The sequence below is a fragment of the Pelobates fuscus genome, chromosome 10 (genome assembly GCF_036172605.1).
Source record: "Pelobates fuscus isolate aPelFus1 chromosome 10, aPelFus1.pri, whole genome shotgun sequence".
NCBI classification, from domain to species: Eukaryota; Metazoa; Chordata; class Amphibia; order Anura; family Pelobatidae; genus Pelobates; species Pelobates fuscus.
The window spans coordinates 39,292,171-39,315,864 of record NC_086326.1 but is presented as its reverse complement, the minus strand read 5'-3'; the positions used below and the strand labels follow the sequence as shown (position 1 = coordinate 39,315,864).

At 36.9% G+C, this 23,694-nt stretch overlaps 1 protein-coding gene across 1 annotated transcript; it reads left to right on the top strand.

Annotated features, from left to right (window-relative positions):
* Positions 1-11,020: 11,020 nt before the first annotated feature.
* Positions 11,021-16,071, top strand: LOC134575333 (trypsin-like). The gene is made up of 5 exons (XM_063434611.1): positions 11,021-11,104; positions 11,707-11,860; positions 14,255-14,511; positions 15,580-15,716; positions 15,871-16,071. Exons 1-5 carry the CDS (start codon positions 11,065-11,067, stop codon positions 16,018-16,020), a joined length of 738 nt encoding a protein of 245 aa, XP_063290681.1. The 5' UTR covers positions 11,021-11,064; the 3' UTR covers positions 16,021-16,071.
* Positions 16,072-23,694: the final 7,623 nt, after the last annotated feature.

Below are 23,694 nucleotides of genomic sequence, written 5' to 3'. Positions count from 1 at the left end.
TACATTGTTTGTTTCTTGTGAATGAATTTATATCTATATTATTAAATTATATTTTCCTAATGGGAGAGGGATATATGGGAATATTCTCAGCAGCATTGTACTGAATCCCATGATATTGGCTCTAGATCTCACACCATAATGGTTATACACACTATAACAGCCATAACAGAACATAGAGTTAAAGGGATACTGTAGTGCCAGGAATACAAAGCTGAAAAGACTTACAATGCACCTTACAAAAAACTATACTAAAGATATAAAACATAATTCCAATAAAGACAATTTCTTATCCCTCAACAGAGGTTTCTTTAAATGTAACAGCTGTGTAGCTCGCAAAAAAACAAACCCTACTGATAAAAGAAGAACTTCATTTAAATCAAATAATACAGGCAAAACATACACGATTAAAGAAACTACCACTTGCGAAAGTAAAAATGCTATCTACCTGTTGGAATGCCCTTGTGGCCTCCAGTATATCGGACATACAATAAGATCATTGAAGAGACGAATAGGCGAACATTGCAGAAATATAGAAAAAAATTATATCAACCATTCAGTATCATCTCATTTCTGCAAGCATAATAATGATCTTAAATACCTTACTTTTATGGGCATAGCCACAGTAAAAAATCACTGGAGAGGTGGAGATCTTATCAAAAAATATAGGACAAAAAGAAATGGAGTGGGTTTTTAACATGGACACTTTACACCCTAATGGGTTAAATATCGAATTTGACCTTTTTAATTTTTTATAATGATAAAATTCGACCTCTTTTAAGGTTTTATAAAATAAACAAACTCCTTTTTTTATTTTTTTTATTATATCTGTATGTACATATATTTGTATATATAGATGATTCTCATTTTATCTATTCTCCATTGACTATATAGTATATATATACATTTTTTAGCCTATTTTTTGTCCTATTTTTGATTAAATCCCTACTCCTACATAAACATTGGGGGTTGTATATACATGTCACATTTGTTTTATGTATATATGTGTATCCACATATTTTATATGCTCATAGATTTAGATGATTATTATTCCTTTTATGCACTTAGATGACTGCTGTTTTTTTTAACTGTATGTTATTGTATTTTTCCTAACATCAGTTTTTTATATTGTTTTAAATTCCAACCCTCGTTTTTACCATTGTGTTCTACTTATATTTTTTAGGTTATTTATAATTTTTGATTGGAACTTAATATATTACAGTGTTTACTTATTATACATAATGTTATTATGTCTGTTTATATTATTAGTTTTATATGTATTATTATTTTCTCTCAGGAACAAACATTGGAATCCAATATGAATCTTTTGAAGTCTATATCATGGTAATTCTTTTTCACTATAATTGATTTTCTCTAAGTATTCCGATACAATTATTATCTCGGTATTATTTGCGTTCCATGTGTGGAACGCATAGACATTCATGTCTCTACCGCACCGCGTCACTTCCGGTGCGACGCGTATGGATTTTCACTATGAGCACCCAGTAACTTACAATATGCACAATGCGGTTTCTACTCTATATGCCATGCTGTATCTATTTTACTTTATGGCTCCGCTGGAATGCAGCACTATTACTTTGGTAGCGTCTGCGTTCCACCTGTGGAACGCATATACAACCACGGTGATACAACGCCGCGTCACTTCCGGAGTGATGCGTGCGGTTCACCGTCGGTTACAGGAAGCAGGAAATATTAATCAACACACACCAGGACGGAATCACCATTTATGAACTCCTTATATAAACGAACTGTACCAGGAAAACCATCCACACTTCTGAAGAAGCCTTTTGACAGGTGAAAAGCGTCAAGTGGATTTTAAAAGACTTTATACACAGTACTTTTATCTTTTTTATTTATTTTTGTTAAATAAATTATCCTTGTTTATATTTATTTGGATTTTACTTTTTACTTCCTGGTTACCATCCTGCTCCTTGGTGGGGACTATACCACCTATGCTATAGAAACTAGAGCAAGTTCTGCGCTAGTAAAAAATGTTTTTTTAATTTCTATTTTTTATTTTCCAGATAGATATGAAGCAGTAGATTGTGATATAATGATTAAACAAAGACGTAGATATACATTATACAATATACAATGTTTCAATTGGTAATACAAACAACATCGAATAAAACAAACATTGAATCTCGGTATGAGTGCTAAACTTAAACAATACAAGGTCACGTTATATCGTACAATGATAATGATTGTGGTTACAATAATGTCCGTATGCAACGCTTAGTAATGGTGACTGTAGATTCATTTAATACAACATGTACGCATATTAAAGGTTTCCTATTGCGGTCCTGGTAAGGAGTAATTACTTGGATAGACGTAGTGTCGTATGGTCGTAGGGTCGTATCAGGTCCCTATAGTACGTGGAATTAAGTGTCTGTTGGGGTTCTCTGGGAGGGGAGGGGGGAGGGGGGGTAAGGGGAGAGGGGCGAAGGGAGGAGGAAGGTGTCTCCCTTCACGCTGTCTTAGATCAATGTGTACTATAGTGGGGTTGACTCACGTCACGGCTTAGTACCGTCGTTTGGATTTAGCTTAGTCGGTTAGTCTGCATGAAATTATGCCATGGTTCCCAAATTTGTGTGTACTTAACATAATTTTTAGATTTAGCGTAAGTTAGTTCTTCCATCTGTTTGATGCCCTCGACTCTTTGAATCCATTCTCTTATTGTGGGTGCTTGTGGCTGTTTCCAATATTTGGGAATTAGTTGAGTCGCCGCCCCAGTTAAGTGGTTAAAGAGGAAGGTCTTTAACCTTGGTATACCCTGTGGCGGGACAGTGAGGATATAGTGTTGGGGGAGAATGGTATCTTGACCTCCAGGATTGTTTGTACCAGTTTATGTATTCTAGACCAGAATTTTGCTATTGTGTGACATTGCCACCAAATGTGTGAGTGGTGGGCGTCCAAGTGGTGGCATCTCCAGCATTGGGCTGTGGAAGTGTTGTGGATTTCATGGATTTTCATCGGGGTGTAGTGCCACCTAGAGATACGTTTATAGTTACTTTCTTGGGTTGCTAGCGAGGTGCTGGAGGTGTGAGCCGAATTGAGGATCGTCCCCCATTGGTTTAGTGTTATCTCCAATTGGAGTTCCTCTTCCCATCTCTTTGTGAAATTAGGGAGGTCTAAGTCTTGTGCCTTTTTAATCAAGTTATACATGGTTGAGAGTATTTTAGTATGAATTGGATGTGATGAGCATAGGTGTTCGAAAGGTGTCAGAGCCCGAGCACCTTCTGGTAGTAACTTCTGTCGTTTAATGAAGTGCGTTAGTTGCGCATAGTGTAACTTCTGGTTGGCCGTATGGGCCATGTCAGGGATGATATGGGTTAGACTTCTAATGTTGTTATCTTGGATCATGTCTTTTAGTTGTAGAATTGGTCCACCCCTATATTGGTTATATTTTTTCCCTGTTAACCCCCGTTGGAACTTTGGATTGTGTTCCAGTGGATAAAGTGGAGATGGGTGGGTGGAAATCTGTGTTGTTGTCAATAGTTTTTGCCATATTTTTAGTGTTGCGTCAATCGTAGGGTGGGTGTTGCGTCTATGTTGCTGAGGTTGAATATCTGGAATCCATGGGCAAATCCCTAGGGGGAATTTTGAGAAGAGTTTTCCAGTCGTACCCATTGTTGCATTGTGTCGAGTTTCGTCCATTCGTATATTCTGTTTAAATGTATGGCTTTATGATAGATTTCAATGTTGGGCATATTCAGTCTCCCTCTGTCCCTATCCTTGACCAGTGTTGCGTGGGCGATTCTGGGTCGAGTGTCTGACCATATGTAATTCGTGAAGGCGGTTTTGTTTGTAGAAAAGAATTTGTTAGGGATTATAATGGGGAGAGTTTGCAACAGATAGAGTATACGTGGTAGTAAATTAATTTTGACTATATTGATTCTGCACAACCAACTGAAGCAAGGTCTATGACACCTTTGGAGGTCTGTCTTGATGGCCGTTAATAGTGGGGGGAAGTTCAATTCGTATAGGGAAGCCAGATTGAATGGGATGTGGACCCCTAAGTATTTGATGGAGGTGGTAGACCAAGAGAAGTGAAACTTCTCCTGGAGTTGGGTGTTTAAATGTTCGGTGGTGTATATTGGCATTAGGTCACATTTAGTAAGATTGGCCTGAAAGTTCGAAACCCTGCTATACTTCTTCATTTCAGCTAGGATGGCCGGTATGGAGGTTGGGTTGGAGATTGTGAAAAGAAGGTCATCAGCGAATGCTGTGACCTTATATTCTTGGTTCGCAATTGTAAAACCTTGGATTTGGTGACAATCTCTGATTCCTTGAAGAAAGGGTTCGAGGACTAGAATAAAGAGAAGCGGAGAGAGAGGGCAGCCCTGCCTTGTACCATTCATAATCATGGCAGGGTGAGAAAGTTGTCCATTGATGCGAAGTCGGGCTGTGGGGCGCGAGTAAATGGTGGACAACCATTCCTGCCATCGCGGCCCAAAGCCCAAGTGTCGCATCATGTGGGTCAGGAGTTTCCAGTTCACTCTGTCAAATGCCTTTTCGGTGTCTATCGCTAGTAGGGTGCTGTGTATTTTATGTGTTTGGGCCCAGTGCATCAGGTTAAGGACTTTAGTAGTATTATTCTTTGCCTCCCGCCCTGGGACGTTCTGCTCTAGTAAATGTGAGTACGGAATTTTATTATTTTATTTACTCATTTACTCATTTTACTTTTTACTTCCTGGTTACCATCCTGCTCCTTGGTGGGGACTATACCACCTATGCTATAGAAACTAGAGCAAGTTCTGCTCTAGTAAATGTGAGTACGGAATTTTATTATTTTATTTACTAATTTTATCAGTATATACTGCACTATCTGGATTTCTCTGTCTCTTTACATATTAACCATCTGAGGCGGCCAAGATATCTACTGTTTTACACATATCCTTAGACGGGGATTGTTCCGTCCACGCGTACTAACGGCTGAGCTCTCAGTTAGCTCTCGGAAATGTGAGTGCAAGTTATTTCAAGTACCCATTCACATACCTACTGTATTTGATTTACTGCACTATTATTTTGTATGTTTTATCTTTTGAGGTCCAATTGTATAGAGACCACCACTACTACCATTGTGTACGTATATTATTTGTATATTTGTATATCTCTTCATATTTAGGGCGCAGTTTCCTTCTCCTTTTCTGTTATGTACTTACCCAATCGCCGTTGTTCCCCTGGCGGCGATCGGCGGTGCTCCCGATGTGGGGAGACTGCCTGCAGCCCAGTCTCCCCATGGCGGATTAGGACCCCTCAACGATTAGGATCGCTCAACTATATATATTGTGTATATATATATTATAATAAAATACAAATAATAAGTAAATTAAATTAAATTGAAAATTTTTAAAATAATAATAAAAAATAAAAAAATTATATATCTATATGAACTGTATTTTGTCATAAATATATATATATATATATATCAAAATACACTTAGAATGAAATTGTATATATATATATATATATATATATATATATATATATGTATATATATATAAATAAATAAATAAATAAAAATAACACAAAATATACATATGTCCATATACAAAATTGCATAAATAATTATATAAATATACACGTATACTTCAAATATATAAATATGCATATATATTTCAATTCTACGTGCGTATTTGTGTAATATTTTACATAATTAAGTAATTTTATTGATTGCAATTTGAGGGACCTGCCTGACAACCCAGGCCGAAAGTCCAGAGAATTTAATTTGCTAGCACTGTATTTTAACCTGTAACTTTCTATGACACCCTAAAACCTGTACATGGGGTTACTGTTTTACTTGGGAGACTTTGCTGAACACAAATATTAGTGATTCAAAACAGTAAAACCTATCACAGCAATGATATTGTCAGTGAAAGTGACTTTTTTTGCATTTTTAACACACAAACAGCACTTTTACTGATGATATAATTGTTGCGATACGTTTTCCTGTTTTTAAACACTAATATTTGTTTCAGCAAAGTCTCCCGAGTATAACAGTACCCCCCATGTACAGGTTTTATAGTGTTTTTGAAAGTTACAGGGTCAAATATATGGGTCAAATATTTTACATTGAAAATTGCCAGGTTGGTTACGTTGCCTTTGAGAGCGTATGGTAGCCCAGGAATGAGAATTACCCCAATGATGGCATACCATTTGCAAAAGAAGACAACCCAAGGTATTGCAAATAGGGTATGTCCAGTCTTTTTTAGTAGCCACTTAGTCACATACACTGGCCAAAATTAGCATTCAATTTAGTTTTTTACTTTTTCACACAAACAAATATGAACGCTAACTTTGGCCAGTGTTTGTGACTAAGTGGCTACTAAAAAAGACTGGACATACCCCCTTTGGAATACCCTGGGTTGTCATGTGGGGTGTTATTCAGAGATTCATGACAGATAATAGTGTTACAATGTTACTATTGATAAATTTAAAAAATGTATGTTTTGAAACTGCAATATCCTACTTGTACTTATACCCCTATAACTTTCACAAAAGAAAAGCAAAACAGTCTGTAAACATTGGGTATTTTTAAACTCAGGACAAATTTTTTTATTAGCTTTTGTAGATGAATAAAAGATTTTTCAAGTAAAAGTCAAAAAACATTTTTTAAAAATGAAATTACGGGGGGCGGGGCCTAACCATCATGGCGGAGAGACGTGTTTCGCATGGGCTCCCGCACAAATCTAGCAATCTGTACATACCACAGCCGGTTTCAGCGAACCAAGCAAGGGATCTGAGCACCCACTGGCCCCCCATACCGGGAGGAGTGCAGTGGGGTGTTTCGCGACCCGACCGAGACCCGCTAGTATCGTGGCAGAGACTGCGGCCTGGCATGCAACGGAGGGGGGAGACGGCCGCTCCCATGACCCGGAGCTGCCTAGACGCTGTCCACAAAACAAGCAAGCCCAGATTCCCCCCCCCTTGGACCGGTGGGGGTGATCCCGATCCACCTAAGAGACACAATGCAAAGCAGACAGAAGAGCAAAGTGACATTGCAAGAGCCGAGAACGCGCAGGGCACTCCACACAAGATGGCGGATAATGCTTGTGGCAGTGGAATCAATGACAAAGCACCCGACATAGTGACAAACCTGCGAAAACACTTTGCAGCACTCTGGGTGAAGTTGGAGAAGCTACTCCAAGGGCACCAAACGCATACCTCAGAGAGTAATCCACAGATGCCCTCACGATCCACTCCTCGACCGCCAGCACCTAAACCACGTGCTAACCCCTCTGCACAGAGGCAGCTAAACCCCAGCAAACGCAGCACCATGCGACCTCGACGAGCTCCTGCATCCACGAGATGCAGACACCGGAGGAGGCTTAAGCCAACCACAGTGGCAAGCACCCGGGGACCCTACAAACAACACCCTGAACGACAGGAACATGGTTCCGGATTGAAGTGGAACAACCCCAGACCTCAGCTGAGGCACACAGCACTACAACCCAGCAAACAGCTCACCTGCACCTGGCTCACTGTCATGTCTGAGCTGCGGGCTCTCTGGACACTGGCTACACCATGGGGCTATGATCTACCCCGAACAGGCAAGGGTTGACCAAGCTTCAGGTCCCCCCTCCTCAGCAAAGAACCATCATCAGGGTTATTGCTATTTTATTTTTATTTTGTTTCTTACTGCGCCTCGACACGGCTATCACAGGACTCTAGACAACCCAACCCTTCAGTTAAGGTCATCTCTGTACTGTGATGCTGGGGATAGTTATTTTCACCCTCATGCAGAAGTCTCAGTTAACGTGTTAAGTAAGATTCCTGGTTATACCTTTGCCTCCTCTAATCCTACATCTTAAACATTACCCATCAGGCTCTATGGTTGGTTTTCACAAGGGGAGCAGCACCCCAGACAGACACAATGCACTGGGGTTGCCAGCCTCTCTTGATTTAATTTAAGTCAAATTGCAGTGTCACTCCTAATCTGTGTCTACTGCATAAAAGAAATCTATAAAAGTTTTCTTCCTTGCATATGGTCGCCTGTTGTCTGATTAACGCTAAGGCTGATATGTATGACAGGCACCCTACTCTACATAATTCTAAACGTGAATAGCCTGTGTATAATGCCAACCAACTTGTATATTAACCTGACTCTTGCACTATTGTCTCCCAATGTATAACTACGCACACACTGAACTAGCCTTCATGTCATAATACATAAAAATGTACATTGTGTTCTCAAAGATGCATAGGCTCCATGTCATACCTATGTTATAGCAACTGAGTTACTTACCAACGCTAGCCTATTATAATTAATGTCGATAGAATCTCAACCTATAAACTACCTAATTAGCATGATTTCAGCTTGTTCCTAAATATAAAAATAGTGCATTGTATTACCATACCCCAATGCTCTCCATGTTATGTACTCTTTGTTTTGAAATATGCATGTGGATTGCCTTTGGGGTACCACGTGCCTGTATGTTACCCTCATATGCACTGCACAAATAAAGAATTAAAAAAAAAAAAAAAAAAAAAAAATGAAATTACATGAGATTATATAAATAATGGTATGTAAAGAAAGCCATTTTTGTCCTGAAAAAAACAATATATAATTTGTATGGGAACAGTAAATGAGAGAGCGGACAATTACAGCTAAACACAAACACCACAAAAGTGTAAAAAGAGGCCTGGTCGCAAATGTACAACATCGCAAAAACAGTCTGGTCCTTAAGGGATTAAACAAGATTGATGGTTTTAAAAAACAAACAAAAAATGACAGAGAAATAACTACAACAAAGTAGACATTTATATAATGAAAATAGATTCCTTACAGGTACTTAGAGTAAAGTTGGACACTCTCTGCATATATATACATATGAGTACACTTGGGCATCTTAAATGGATCTAATCCAAGTATGGCATTTGATGAATACAATATTAGAAGAGCTAATGTATTACAATTACTTTTATTTGGGAATCACATTTTTTTTAATTGGTGTACAGCAGCTAAAGAAAAACGTCAAACATTTAAATTATGAGAAAATGTCCGTTTATAGTGTAGTTAGGTATTTATTTATGAACTGCAATTCATCTGAATTTGGGCTATTTGAGTGATTGCTCGATTTCCCAAACGCTGAGTTGGGCCAAATCACAAATCAAACGAAACACGAAATGGCAGAACATTCTCATTTTCATTCGTCATTTTGCATTCTGCCCATGGAGCCAAAATAAAGAGATGATTGATGGAAAAAACATGATAAATGGCTTGACCACAATATTGAGAGTGAGAAGTGAGCAATAGAGAGAAAAAAAAATAGAAGCAGTAAAAACAATCTATATTTAGATGTTATACTTTTTACTGTTTTGAAACACAAATATTTGTGTTCAGCGAAGTCTCCCGAGTACAACAGTAACCCTCATGTACAGGTTTTATGGTGTTTTCAAAAATTACAGCGTCAACTATAAGGCTTGTGTTTCATTTTTTTCACATTAACATTCGCCAGATTGCTTATGTTGCCTTTATGACCCTATGGTAGCCCAAGAATGAAAATTACCCCTATAATGGCATACTATTTGCTATAGTAGACAACCCAAGGTATTGCAAATGGGGTATGTCCAGTCTTTTTTAGTAGCCACTTAGTCACAAACACTGGCCAAAACTGGCGTTTTTTGCATTTTTCACACACAAACAAATACTAACGTTAACTTTGGCCAGTGTTTGTGACCAAATGGCTACTAAAAAAGACTGGACATACCCCATTTGCAATACCTTGGGTTGTCTATTATTGCAAATGGTATGCCATTATGGGTGTAAATTTATTTCCTGGGCTACTATACAGTCTCAAAGGCAACGTAACCAATCTGGCGAATTTCAATTTCAAATGTAACATGCTATATTTGACCCTGTAACTTCCCAAAACACCATAAAACCTGTACATAGGGGGTACTGTTTTACACGTGAGACTTTGCTGAATACAAATATGTGTATTTTATTGCAGTAAAAGCAAACAGTATTATGACATTGACAGTTAACCCCTTAAGGACCAAACTCCTGGAATAAAAGGGAATTATGATGTGTCAGACATGTCATGTGTCCTTAAGGGGTTAAAATGTCATGTAGAACTAAAAAAATTAAAAAAAATCTTATTTTCTCCCATTTTTTCATATTAAATTATGTTTCATAGCTAAATATTTGATATTAAACGAAAGCCCTGTTTCCTCTGAATAAAATGATATATAATAAGGGGGAGGTGCATTTAATATGAAAGAGGTGAATTACGGTTGGACAGACATATAGCGCAAATGCCAGGTTTTGTTTACATTTTGTTTCATTCACAACTTGTACATTTGGCTGCGGTCTTAAGGGGTAAACAAGCTTACAATCTAGAAGGCAGAACATTCTGTGGAGGGTATTTGCAAGCAACTCTCAAAATATGCATAAAAAAATCAGTGGAAAGTGCGTTGAAGAAATTGTGATCACAGTTTTGATATACAGCCCACTTTGATGTTCAGTGACGATCAAATCTAGATACCAATGTGTGCAGAAAGAGCAGGCACTAAACTTTAACCCAGTCTTCCAGTAATCTGTGCGATTTGCTACAGACTCTAATTCAGTCTAACCATTTTTGCTAAATTGGAATGATGACAATATTTTCAATTTTGTACTAAAGTGTTTTCATTTTGTAGAACGTCAGCTTAAGTATCATTTTTTTGTTGAAAAAGAAGTGTATTACGGCGAGCCATTAATACAAGAAGCTATATACATAAAAAATACTTATTCCAGTCACCCCTAACATATACATATTTAAAACACATTTGAATTTTTCTAAATCTCTCTAAATAATTTTCTTCTGAGCCCAAAATCGAAAAAAAAAAAAAACCCACACTGTTTTCCCTTCCTAAAATAATCCAACATACAAGGTTATTGATAATATTTTTTTTTTTTGCTTGTAATCCGATACTTACAGGTAAACTAGAATGCACACAACATGATGACAGGGTTGAAGGACATAGGTGCACCTCAGGTTAGATAATACATAAATACAAGATGAATTACTAACAATCACACATCTCAGACACATATTCATTATGAGGATTATACTGATCTGTGTGCTCTTGGGAGCTGCAGGTGACATATTTATTTTTAATTTTTACCTTTATGAGTACTGGGGAGGGATGAGTAGGGGCTGGAGGCACAGCAGTTAACAGGCAGTGGGTCCTGGGAGCATAAAACTTGCCCCACTTCTACCTGTATAAGGGAGGCAGCTTCTTCCCTGTCCCTATTAGACCGGAGTAAAGGATAATAAAATCTTATAACTGGGTCCTGTGTATCCATGCTACAGAGAGTAACAGGAGGGACTGGGGTGCTGCGTGTATCCCCACCACCATTTTCTCTCCAGGGGAACTGCCCCCTAAATATGCTACTGGTCAAAACAATCATTTTATAGAATATTGTTTAAACTGTGCAAGAGAATATATATTTGCTTATTTATATTATAATATTACGTGAGAATATGTTTTCTTAATTGTTTATGATGTTATACCTTCTCTGTATCGAAAATTTGAGTTACGTTATTATTATTCAGCATATTCTGTAGGCAATTAATGAAACACTTTCATATTCTTTTTTAAAGTTTTCTGGTTTCTAAGTAATATATAGACTTGAATATAAATGCTATTTTTTATTAAGACAGTGAATTTCTGAAAATAAAATTTTTACTTTCTCTATAGCTGCATTTGAGGACGATGATAAGATTGTAGGAGGTTCCACCTGCAGCAAGAACTCTGTCCCATACATTGCTTCTCTGAACATTGGTTACCATTTCTGTGGCGGCTCCCTGATTAACAGCCAATGGGTGGTGTCTGCTGCTCATTGCTTTACAGGGTAAGTACCATATTTAATTGCATAAAAGTCACAGATTTCATGCCTGATTCCTTTCCTAAAAAATGAGGGTGCGACCATTATGTGGCGTGCGACCATTACGTGAAGCTTTATTTATTTTTTAACAGCTTTTTAATAGTTGCTGATAATATTATAGTTGCTAATAACATAACTGCAGAGAACATGCATATTACATGATCAGAGTTCATTACAAGAACTCTGATCCTGATACCTGATTCTCAATAGTGATCCTGATCCCTGTCCTCCTGTCGTTTTAACTAAGAACATACACATTCCTAAAGCTTTGCATAGATAAAATGTACTAAAATACGATAAACCGATAGGTAATAATGATCTTAAGTATAAGATCGGTAGGATGTTTGCCATCAGTTTTCAAGAATATGAATCTATGCAACTATTATGTGATGAATTGGATTTGAACCAATTTTTGGACTGAAAAAACAGGGTACGACCATTATGACTATTATGCGGTGAAATACAGTATTTTTTTTTTTTTTTTTTAATGTCTACAGAGAAACATGAAATATACATGTTGCACTAGAACAAACCAATATCTCATACCATTTTGATAAAGCCCCAGTGGTGAAACGCGTTGTGGTTATTTATATTATGTTATTTATAAAATAAATGATTTTTTGGTTAGATATTTGTACCACTATAATTTTTTGCACACTATTATAATTTTTACTATTTCAACTTTTTCCTGGCATTTTTATACTAAATATCCTGAAGTGGGGATTATACCACTAACGCTATCTTTAAAGTGCAGTGTGACCTGCACTTCACTTGTGAGTATATTTTATCTCATTTTATTCACTACCTCATATATATATTATCAGAGAGCACTATCTGCTGTTTTTATCTCCTTCTTCTTCTAAGAGTTGGACAAAACCCCTGGAGGACAAGCACCGACACATCCTGTAAGCGGGGATTATTCCGCTATATGCCTACAAACCCTGAGCTGGCTATAGCTCATCCAAATGTTAGTGCAATATATATGTTTTAATACTGCTACATTAACTGTATACACTCCGCACGATTGGTCCTCTCTTCTTGTGTTTTCCATATCACGAGACGGTGTGAACTACTACAACAAGAGAAATCACCCCCACAGCGGAATTAGTGACTATATTCATCTGATCTCCTGATACTCATTGGAACTTACCTATTATTATTTTTAATTTTATTTTTATTTATTATTATTTTTTTATTATTATTATCTTTTATTTGTTTTTTATTTTATTTAATTTTTTTTTTGGCGCAACCTTTCTTTGTTTTTACCAATATCTCAAAGAGTACTCCTGTCTCTCAGATTTTCTTCAGTTAGATCAAAGCTTTTGTTCCCACATGATAGTTTGGAACCATCTAGCTACATTCTGTCATGGCTTCTACTACATAACTAGGTCTCCAGCCACCAGGATCCAGGGCTCAACCTCTGTCTGCTTTGCCATTTCTCTTGGGACAAGTTGAAAGGTAGGAAGCAGAGGAAGATCACCAGCTGCTTATCATCACTGCCCATGGCAAAGATTCAATAATAGAGCCATTGGAAAATGGGACTCGGTATTCACAAAATAGTCTATGGGTCATTACAGCATCCAGCATATATAGTTAAATTTTCCTCTTTTAATGTGTAATAAAATGAAGTGAGTTTGAGTTAGTGGATGTGGGGAATGTAAGGGATCATGAAGAGGATTAGAGATAAATCAACAGAGGGGACACATCAGTTAGTCAACATACACATAATTAAAGAAGCACTAACACCCCCCACCTCCCCCCCCCCCGACAAAAAAAAAAGGTTTTCATATAGATATGATCATTTTGAAATAGTCAAATTGATTCCAACCCAGTCAAAAAATATAATGAGACAAAGCAGGGATTATCTAAGTATTTTCGCTCCTCCTGACACTTCTTGACACTGGACAGAGCTACCACCATCAGGAAGTGTCAATCCCTGAGTCGCCATCAGTCTTGCAGGTTTAAACATAGACCTCAATGTTGTACTCACAAATGCACGAGAGTACTGCTGAAGCATCAGGAGCAGAAGAGGACCCATCAGAAGAGGATGGTAGTGCCTGTGAAGGACAGGTTTAGGTAAGTAAAACTCATTTTACCTGCCTCCTCCTCGGCCACAGAACAACCAGCAGCTATGTCACTTTCGGGGGCTATGAAAAGTCCCCTGACGATGACTGTACCACTTAAAGCACATGTGTGTGGTGAGGTTACATTGGCACCGTCTGTTTTCTAATTACAATGAAAGTTATTCTTTAATGTATTTATAAACAATAACTGTTTAACCATCTACAGTTAAATATGTTACTCAAGTATCCAAATATAATATAACTAAGATTTTTACAATTTGTCAACATTTCTTTTAAGACGAACTATTCAAGTCAGACTGGGAGAGCATAACATTGCTGTGAGTGATGGCACCGAGCAATTCATCAACTCAGCAAAGACCTACAGACATAGCAAGTACAACTCCAGAACCCTGGATAATGATATTATGCTAATCAAGCTTTCTTCTCCTGCAACGCTCAACTCTTACGTAAACACAGTACCTCTGCCTTCGAGCTGTGCGGCCACTGGCACCAACTGTCTGATCTCTGGTTGGGGAAACACACTTAGCAGTGGCTGTAAGTTCATAAAAGGAATTGTTGGAGAAATTAATCCTTTAAGACTAATATATATATATATATATAGTTTTGGCATGCGATATGTTTGATCATTTAATCATTTAAGGGGAGTATATTAAAGATTTATCAATTCATCGCTGTGAAAACTCCAAAATCATCAGAGATTTCCATTAGAATATTCCATACATTTTTCTATTCAACAACTAATATATTTTAGCAGTGGGATAAAAAAAACAAATTAAACTGTTATCAATTTATCAGAATAATGTTGCCAAGCTAGTGAGAATACAATTAGTGCTGATATATTTAATCTAATAAAGGACTGAAATTACAGAAATTACATACACAGGAAGTGATATACTGTTTTAAAAGCATTTAAAAATTAAATTTTATTTTCTAAAGTTTCAAGTAAACTCAAATAGAATTTCAAATTGCAAAAAAAGAAAGCAAAGCTGAATTATTCTACGTTGGCTATTTTGGCCTTAAAGGACACTATTTCTTAATATAATAATCCTTTCGTCACGTTTCTTTGTTAAAGGAAGAATAATTAAAAAAAATAAAAAAAATTGAAAAACTCACCCCTACCTTATATATGACAAGATCTCTGGGCCATATAGATACACTTTGGGTTAGACAGTGTTTGAAATAACATTTAGTCTCTATGGTCTTCTCTGCTTCACTCTTTAAACAGTGCAATGACATCTAAGACCGACAAACTGTCTAATTTAGATAACTACTGATAATTTTGATGGATCAAAAAAAAAATAATAATTTAGAAATAAACTGAACACATCAAAATTTCTTCCAGTGCACATGTCTAATGTTTATCACATTTTTGAGTTAGTAAACTTGTATAGTCACTTTAAATTATAGAGTCCCACTTCACGGTTCACGTTTTATTCAGAATATTGATGGGATTCCATTCAACACTGTCTACTGTTAAAAAGGCAATTTAGAGATAGGAAATACTTAATGGAAGTAGAAAATAAATAAGTACATTAGTTACAAATTTTGGTGTATACATTTTTAATAATTTTCAATTTTAGTTTTTAATTCAATTTATTTCAGCCAATTACCCAGATCTCCTTCAGTGCCTGAATGCCCCCATCCTGAGTGACACTGATTGCAGCAATGCCTACCCTGGAGAAATCACCAATAACATGATCTGTGTTGGTTTCATTGAAGGCGGCAAGGATTCCTGCCAGGTATCCTAGCCACGTCTCTTGTATTTTGAATTTTTGTTGGGAAACTAAAATTAATTTTGAAATCCATGAGACTATCATTATTGATCTTTTAAATTAAAGTTCACATAAACTGTATTTTTCTTCTAAGTATTTCAAAATCTCTTTCTCTCCTCAGGGAGACTCTGGTGGCCCCGTGGTCTGTACAGGTGAGCTCCAAGGTATTGTGTCCTGGGGATATGGTTGTGCCCTAACCAACTACCCTGGAGTCTATACCAAGGTCTGCAACTACAATGACTGGATCGAGAGCACCATCGCTTCAAACTAAATTCATTGTATAAGAGAGTTTAATAAATTAATTACCTTCTTAACTGGTGAATTGATTCTTCCTATGCTTATTGAGAATGACATTTAAATTAAGATTTTCTGTCGGTAGTACCTTACATGGTCAGACCTGCTAAATCAGTTTTCTACAAAAAAATTATGACAATTTTAAAAGTATGTCGTCTTTCAAGATGGGCATATATATATTTTTTTAGACTTTCCAGTCCAACCTTTTCCTGTAGAGAGGTGGCTATGTCATGAGAGCCATGAAACACAACAGTAATTTTGAAATCCGAGTGAATCAATTAGCTTGTCGATAGTTAATGTGTAGATGGAGGAGAGCATGGGGGCAATAATAGAAGAGGATATGCCAGCAGAAAATGAAGACAGAGATGAATAGGTACTTGAGTAGGAGATACAATTTAAACCAGAAATTTGTTGTGCCAAATGTCAAATGAGTGAATCACTTTTAAGGTGGGGGAAGCGGTTAGTCAACTGTTTTAAACACAGTGGAAAGATCACTAGAAATGTGTAAAAAGTTTAGTATTGCTTGAGAAAAGGTAATTTATTAATTTGAAAAATATAAAAGAAAAAGATATGTTTTGAAGAAACATGTTACAACAAAGGTAATGAAGTGAGCAAAATGATAATATATAAAAAATACAATTTATAATATCACAATCTTTTGATCAAAACCATGAAAGTACAATCAGTAAAAAAGAAAAAAGCAAACACTTATATGGTATAAGTAAGTAATAAATTAATAAAAATTTTAAGATATTAGTACATACAGTGACATTTCTTTATTGCTGCCTCAGACATGAGGAAGTCCAAAAATAGTGTTACAGAGGGTACTTTTAACATCCTGGCATTGTCACAGGCTGTCACGGTGAGATGAGATGCTTCACTTAATGCAGCAGGTCTTTCAACAGACTTTCTTTACAATACATTTGGCAGGCTAATGCTGAACTGTCTCCATTTTGATCCTATAAATTACTCAAAATCCTGGCCATGGTATACATGTAGAGTATTAATATATTTAGGAGATGCAACCGTATACAAATCTGGGTCTACAAAGTTGAAGGAAGCACAAGTCCTATGAAATTCAGCATTCAATATGTATGTGAAATGTGTGTGAAAAAGACAATACATTAAATCTAACCATCCGGTTTGATGATAACATGGTTAAATGACAAATATGTCAAAACACTCTTAGGTAAATACACTAGGGGGTCTAAATAATATCTACAAATATAGGTTTTATTTCCTGTGTGGTTGGTAAACAGAAGCCATACTCTGTCACTATTAAGAGAAGACAGTGTGACGTAGTAGTTACTATTTGCCAACAGGTGTCCAACCCTGCTTTTTTACCAGCTAGCAGGAAATAATGCCAGCTTGCAATGATTATGGCCACTTACAGATTGGCCTGTTGCTGGTAAATAACCAAAACACATGCCGTGTAAGTACCCATAACTTTTCTGTAACAAATACTATCTATTGGCTTTAGCAGGAGCCACCACTTAGTGGCAGACCGTATGTAGCGGCAACTGCTATTTCTTAATAGCTGCTTTAGCAATTTGGCTGCTGGTAAACAAACACTACTCATAGAAACATAGAATGTGATGACAGATAAGAACCATTCAGCCCATCTAGTCTGCCCAATTTTCTAAATACTTTCATTAGTCCCTGGCCTTATCTTATAGTTAGGATAGCCTTTGTCTATCCCACATATGCTTAAACTCATTCACTGTGTTAACCTCTACCACTTCAGCTGGAAGGCTAATCCATGCATCCACTACCCTCTCATTAAAGTAGTACTTCATGATATTATTTTTAAACCATTGTCCCTCTAATTTAAGACTATGTCATCTTGTTGTGGTAGTTATTCTTCTATTAAATATAGTCTCCTCCATACTGTGTTGATTCCCTTGTATGTATTTAAATGTTTCTATCATATCCCGTCTGTCTCGTCTTTCCTCCAAGCTACACATGTTAAGTTCCATTAACCTTTCCTTGTAAGTTTTATCCTGCAATCTGTGAACTAGTTTTGTAGCCCTTCTCAGAACTCTCTCTAAAGTATCAATATCCTTCTGGAGATACAGTCTCCAGTACTGTGTACAATACTCCAAGTGAGGTCTCACCAGTGTCCTGTACAATGGCATGAGCACTTCCCTCTTTCTACTGCTCATACCTCTCCCTATACAACCAAGCATTCTGCTAGCATTTCCTGCTGCTCGATTACATTGTCTGCCTACTTTTAAGTCATCTGAAATAATTACCATTAAATCCCTTTTCTCGGATGTTGAGGTTAGGACTCAAATATTCTGTACTCTGCCTTTGGGTTTTTACGTCCAAGATGCATTATCTTGCACTTATTCACATTAAATGTCAGTTGCCACAACTCTGAAATTTTTTTTTAGTTTACCTAAATTGTTTGCCATTCGGCTTATCCCTCCTGGAACATCAACCCTGTTACATACCTTGGTGTCATCAGCAAAAAGACATACCTTACCATTAAGACCTTCTGCAGTATCACTAATACAAATATTAAAGAAAATGGGTCCAAATACAGACCCCTGAGGTACCCCACTGGTAACACTCACTAACTCACACCTTTAGCGAGTAGTAGCTGGCCCATGAAAAAGTAGAGACAAGATTGGAAATGAGCCCTTAACAGTGCCATCTCAACAAAGCAGTGCACTCGGGCCCTCCCTACACAACAAAATTATGCAATACATACATACAATACACACACAGAGAATGCTAAATACACACAGAGACTGCTGGATACACACAGTCTGTTGAATACACACACAGACTACTGAATACACACAGACTGCTGAATACTTACAGACTGCTAAATACACACACACACACACACTGCTGAATACACACATCAAGACTTCCGAATACACACATAATTCTGAATACACACATGCACTGCACCCCTCACGCCTAGATTCAAAGCAAATTTGTCAAGATATATATATATATATATATATATATATATATCACTCAATCATCTGGGGTGGCAAGACATAGCCTTACATATTACATGTGACAATATATGGCACAATGATTTCTGGGGCTGGCATATTTTTTTTCCAGGGCTGCTTTGTCTCCCATGTCCGGCCCTGATCATATACATGTTCAGGCACAGGAACCCAGAGTGTTAAACTTTGAAGGAACACTGATGTCTGTGTGTTATAAATCTTGCCCCATCCTAACACTGGTGTGGTTCGAGTATTTATGACTTCTTATTGTTATCCCGACTTGGTAATTTTTTTGGAGCCACTTGGGGTGGCATCATGTGACATAGATCACATAAATTGTGCATTGAAATATGACACTGTTCCCTCTAATAATATCTGTTCATGATTTGTTCTGTTTCCTGCCATGGTCTTTGTTGTCCAAGAGTGTGTTGTAAGAGATAGGGATACATTTCCATGAAGTGCAATGGTTTTGTCTTTTCAGAAGATGTCTATGATGCTACAGTGAAAATATATTAAACTGAATAAATATTCAGTTGACATTTAGCTGCTATTTTGCACAAGCCTATATGCATACTTTATAAGGCACATATGACTTTAAGACTGGCATAATTTATTTGGAAGATTAGTTGGATGAAGTCTTTGAGAACAAAGTTTCATTAAATGCAATTAAAGGCTATTTTTTCAGTACAGACACATTTGCATCAGTGTTATTTCTATACAATATTCTTGACTTTAATACTGTTGCCAGTTGGCTTATGAATAGAGGTAGAAAAGATATAACAATGAGACAGCGCTGGTCAACTTATAGGCAGCAACCCTTTAAAAAGGAATCCCTCAAAATCCTTTAAAACAAGACAAGTGTAAAACAATAGTAAAAAAGGTTGCGCCACAAAATGCAAAGTAAAAATATAAGTAATAATTAAAAAGTCTTTTAATAAAAGATAGCAAAGTCCAAGTAAAAGGAGTCCAATTGGTTAATCCTTACATATGATCTTGAGATCTTCAAGTGTGATAGCGTGTCCACTTATATGAAAAATAAAAGAAAGGGACAAACAATAGTGCAATATGTATGGCTCAAAAATGGGCATAGAAAGTTATGATGGTAGAGAACTCTCATTTACAAGAGCTTTAATCCAGCTCTTGGGTAAAGCGGTATAATCCCCGCTTGTGGGATATGTCGTGGGTATCGCTCCGTTTCTGATGTCCAATTCTCAAATAAAGAAAGAAAGCAGCCAATAGTGCTCACCGGTTAAAAAGAAAACGTACTTACAAATAAAGAGCAGACCGACTGCTCTATGATGTCAGCATAGGTGGATTGATCCCCACCTAGGATTTCTTTAGATACAGGAACCTTCCAGGCAGATATTTAAAACCAATAAAAAGATAAAAAAAATATAAAAATAGTAATAAAAGGCCAGGATAGAATATAAGTAATAGAGTATATATATATATATATATATATATATATATATATATGTGTATCTAAAAAAGGTAATTGGCACAAGTAAATGACCAAAATACTTTAATATTTAAAATACACAAAAATTTCCATAACGCGTTCGTTTCGTCAACAGACTTTATCAAATGGAATTACATACACTACCTGGCACATGGTGTTATATAGGAACATAGGTGATTTGAATTTTGGCGCCAAAATTGGTACCAGCCAATAAAATTAAGTTAAAATAAAATTAAATAACACAAATTTAAAACACATATTTAATACTCTAGCTAGATTCTTTATAGTGTCCCAACCTATTTGGGCTATGAATTTAGCGAAAACGAGCGTGGGAAAGTATAAAATTTAGCATTTGAAATATGTCACGTGACTTGCGGCACTTCCACATTTCATGAGTTAGACCGCACAGCCTCGTGGGAAATGTAGTGAGAAACGGCCGCGAATAGCTGCCGTTTAGGTTAGAGCAAAAGAAATTAGATTTTGTTAAAGAACCAGTTGTAGCCATCTTGGGAAGGTAAAAAAAAGGAGTATAAGGAGCCATATTAAGAATGGCAACTAAGTAATTAAAAGTTATGTATAAATAAAACACATTAAATAATGACATAGAATAAAAGTACTTAAAGGGGTAGCAACCAAATTAAAACAGCTAAAAAACATAATAAATAATAAAAAATGAAAAGAATCATTATAAGGACTAAAAGGGTATTTTGCAAAAGCAAGACAGATTGTTTATATACATATAAAAGACAGATTAAAAAGTATAGATTATATGTACCGTATATACTCGAGTATAAGCCGAGTTTTTCAGCACATTTTTTGTGCTGAAAAACCCCAACTCGGCTTATACTCGAGTCAGAGTCTGTATTATGGCAATTTACATTGCCATAATACAGACAATGGGGGCTGTGGGGGCTGCAGAGAGATGTTACTTACCTTTCCTGCAGCTCCTGTCAGCTCTCTCCTCCTAAGCCGGTCCGTTCAGCTCTTCTGTCAGCTCACAGTGTAAATCTCGCGAGAGCCGCGGCTCTCGCGAGATTTACACTGGGAGCTGACCGAGGTGCTGAACGGACCGGCGGAGGAGGAGAGAGCTGACAGGAGCTGCAGGAAAGGTAAGTAACATCTCTCTGCAGCCCCCACAGCCCCCTCCTACACAGTGCCCATCCACTGGACCACCAGGGAAGGAGAGCCCCCCTCCCTGGCCAGCTAGCAAGCAGGGAGGGGGGACGAAAAAATGTGTATATATATTAATAATAATAAAAAAAATAAAAATAAAAAAATAATAAAATAAAAAATAATAAAATAAAAAAATAATAATAATATTAAAAAAATGTAATGAAACAAAAACATATTAAAATAATAATTAAAAAATAAAAATGCTTAAACTCATTCACTGTGTTAACCTCTACCACTTCAGCTGGAAGGCTAATCCATGCATCCACTACCCTCTCACTAAAGTAGTACTTCATGATATTATTTTTAAACCATTGTCCCTCTAATTTAAGACTATGTCATCTTGTTGTGGTAGTTATTCTTCTATTAAATATAGTCTCCTCCATACTGTGTTGATTCCCTTGTATGTATTTAAATGTTTCTATCATATCCCGCCTGTCCCGTCTTTCCTCCAAGCTACACATGTTAAGTTCCATTAACCTTTCCTTGTAAGTTTTATCCTGCAATCTGTGAACTAGTTTTGTAGCCCTTCTCAGAACTCTCTCTAAAGTATCAATATCCTTCTGGAGATACAGTCTCCAGTACTGTGTACAATACTCCAAGTGAGGTCTCACCAGTGTTCTGTAAAATGGCATGAGCACTTCCCTCTTTCTACTGCTCATACCTCTCCCTATACAACCAAGCATTCTGCTAGCATTTCCTGCTGCTCGATTACATTGTCTGCCTACTTTTAAGTCATCTGAAATAATTACCATTAAATCCCTTTTCTCGGATGTTGAGGTTAGGACTCAAATATTCTGTACTCTGCCTTTGGGTTTTTACGTCCAAGATGCATTATCTTGCACTTATTCACATTAAATGTCAGTTGCCACAACTCTGAAATTTTTTTTTAGTTTACCTAAATTGTTTGCCATTCGGCTTATCCCTCCTGGAACATCAACCCTGTTACATACCTTGGTGTCATCAGCAAAAAGACATACCTTACCATTAAGACCTTCTGCAGTATCACTAATACAAATATTAAAGAAAATGGGTCCAAATACAGACCCCTGAGGTACCCCACTGGTAACACTCACTAACTCACACCTTTAGCGAGTAGTAGCTGGCCCATGAAAAAGTAGAGACAAGATTGGAAATGAGCCCTTAACAGTGCCATCTCAACAAAGCAGTGCACTCGGGCCCTCCCTACACAACAAAATTATGCAATACATACATACAATACACACACAGAGAATGCTAAATACACACAGAGACTGCTGGATACACACAGTCTGTTGAATACACACACAGACTACTGAATACACACAGACTGCTGAATACTTACAGACTGCTAAATACACACACACACACACACTGCTGAATACACACATCAAGACTTCCGAATACACACATAATTCTGAATACACACATGCACTGCACCCCTCACGCCTAGATTCAAAGCAAATTTGTCAAGATATATATATATATATATATATATATATATATCACTCAATCATCTGGGGTGGCAAGACATAGCCTTACATATTGCATGTGACAATATATGGCACAATGATTTCTGGGGATGGCATATTTTTTTTCCAGGGCTGCTTTGTCTCCCATGTCCGGCCCTGATCATATACATGTTCAGGCACAGGAACCCAGAGTGTTAAACTTTGAAGGAACACTGATGTCTGTGTGTTATAAATCTTGCCCCATCCTAACACTGGTGTGGTTCGAGTATTTATGACTTCTTATTGTTATCTCGACTTGGTAATTTTTTGGAGCCACTTGGGGTGGCATCATGTGACATAGATCACATAAATTGTGCATTGAAATATGACACTGTTCCCTCTAATAATATCTGTTCATGATTTGTTCTGTTTCCTGCCATGGTCTTTGTTGTCCAAGAGTGTGTTGTAAGAGATAGGGATACATTTCCATGAAGTGCAATGGTTTTGTCTTTTCAGAAGATGTCTATGATGCTACAGTGAAAATATATTAAACTGAATAAATATTCAGTTGACATTTAGCTGCTATTTTGCACAAGCCTATATGCATACTTTATAAGGCACATATG

Bases quoted from the DNA above. Each gene is read 5' to 3' on its own strand.
- LOC134575333 (XM_063434611.1), top strand. From the start codon at position 11,065: ATGAGGATTATACTGATCTGTGTGCTCTTGGGAGCTGCAG. The intron at 11,861-14,254 runs GTAAGTACCATA...ATTTCTTTTAAG, and splicing joins GCTGCTCATTGCTTTACAGG to ACGAACTATTCAAGTCAGAC. The intron at 14,512-15,579 runs GTAAGTTCATAA...AATTTATTTCAG, and splicing joins AAACACACTTAGCAGTGGCT to CCAATTACCCAGATCTCCTT.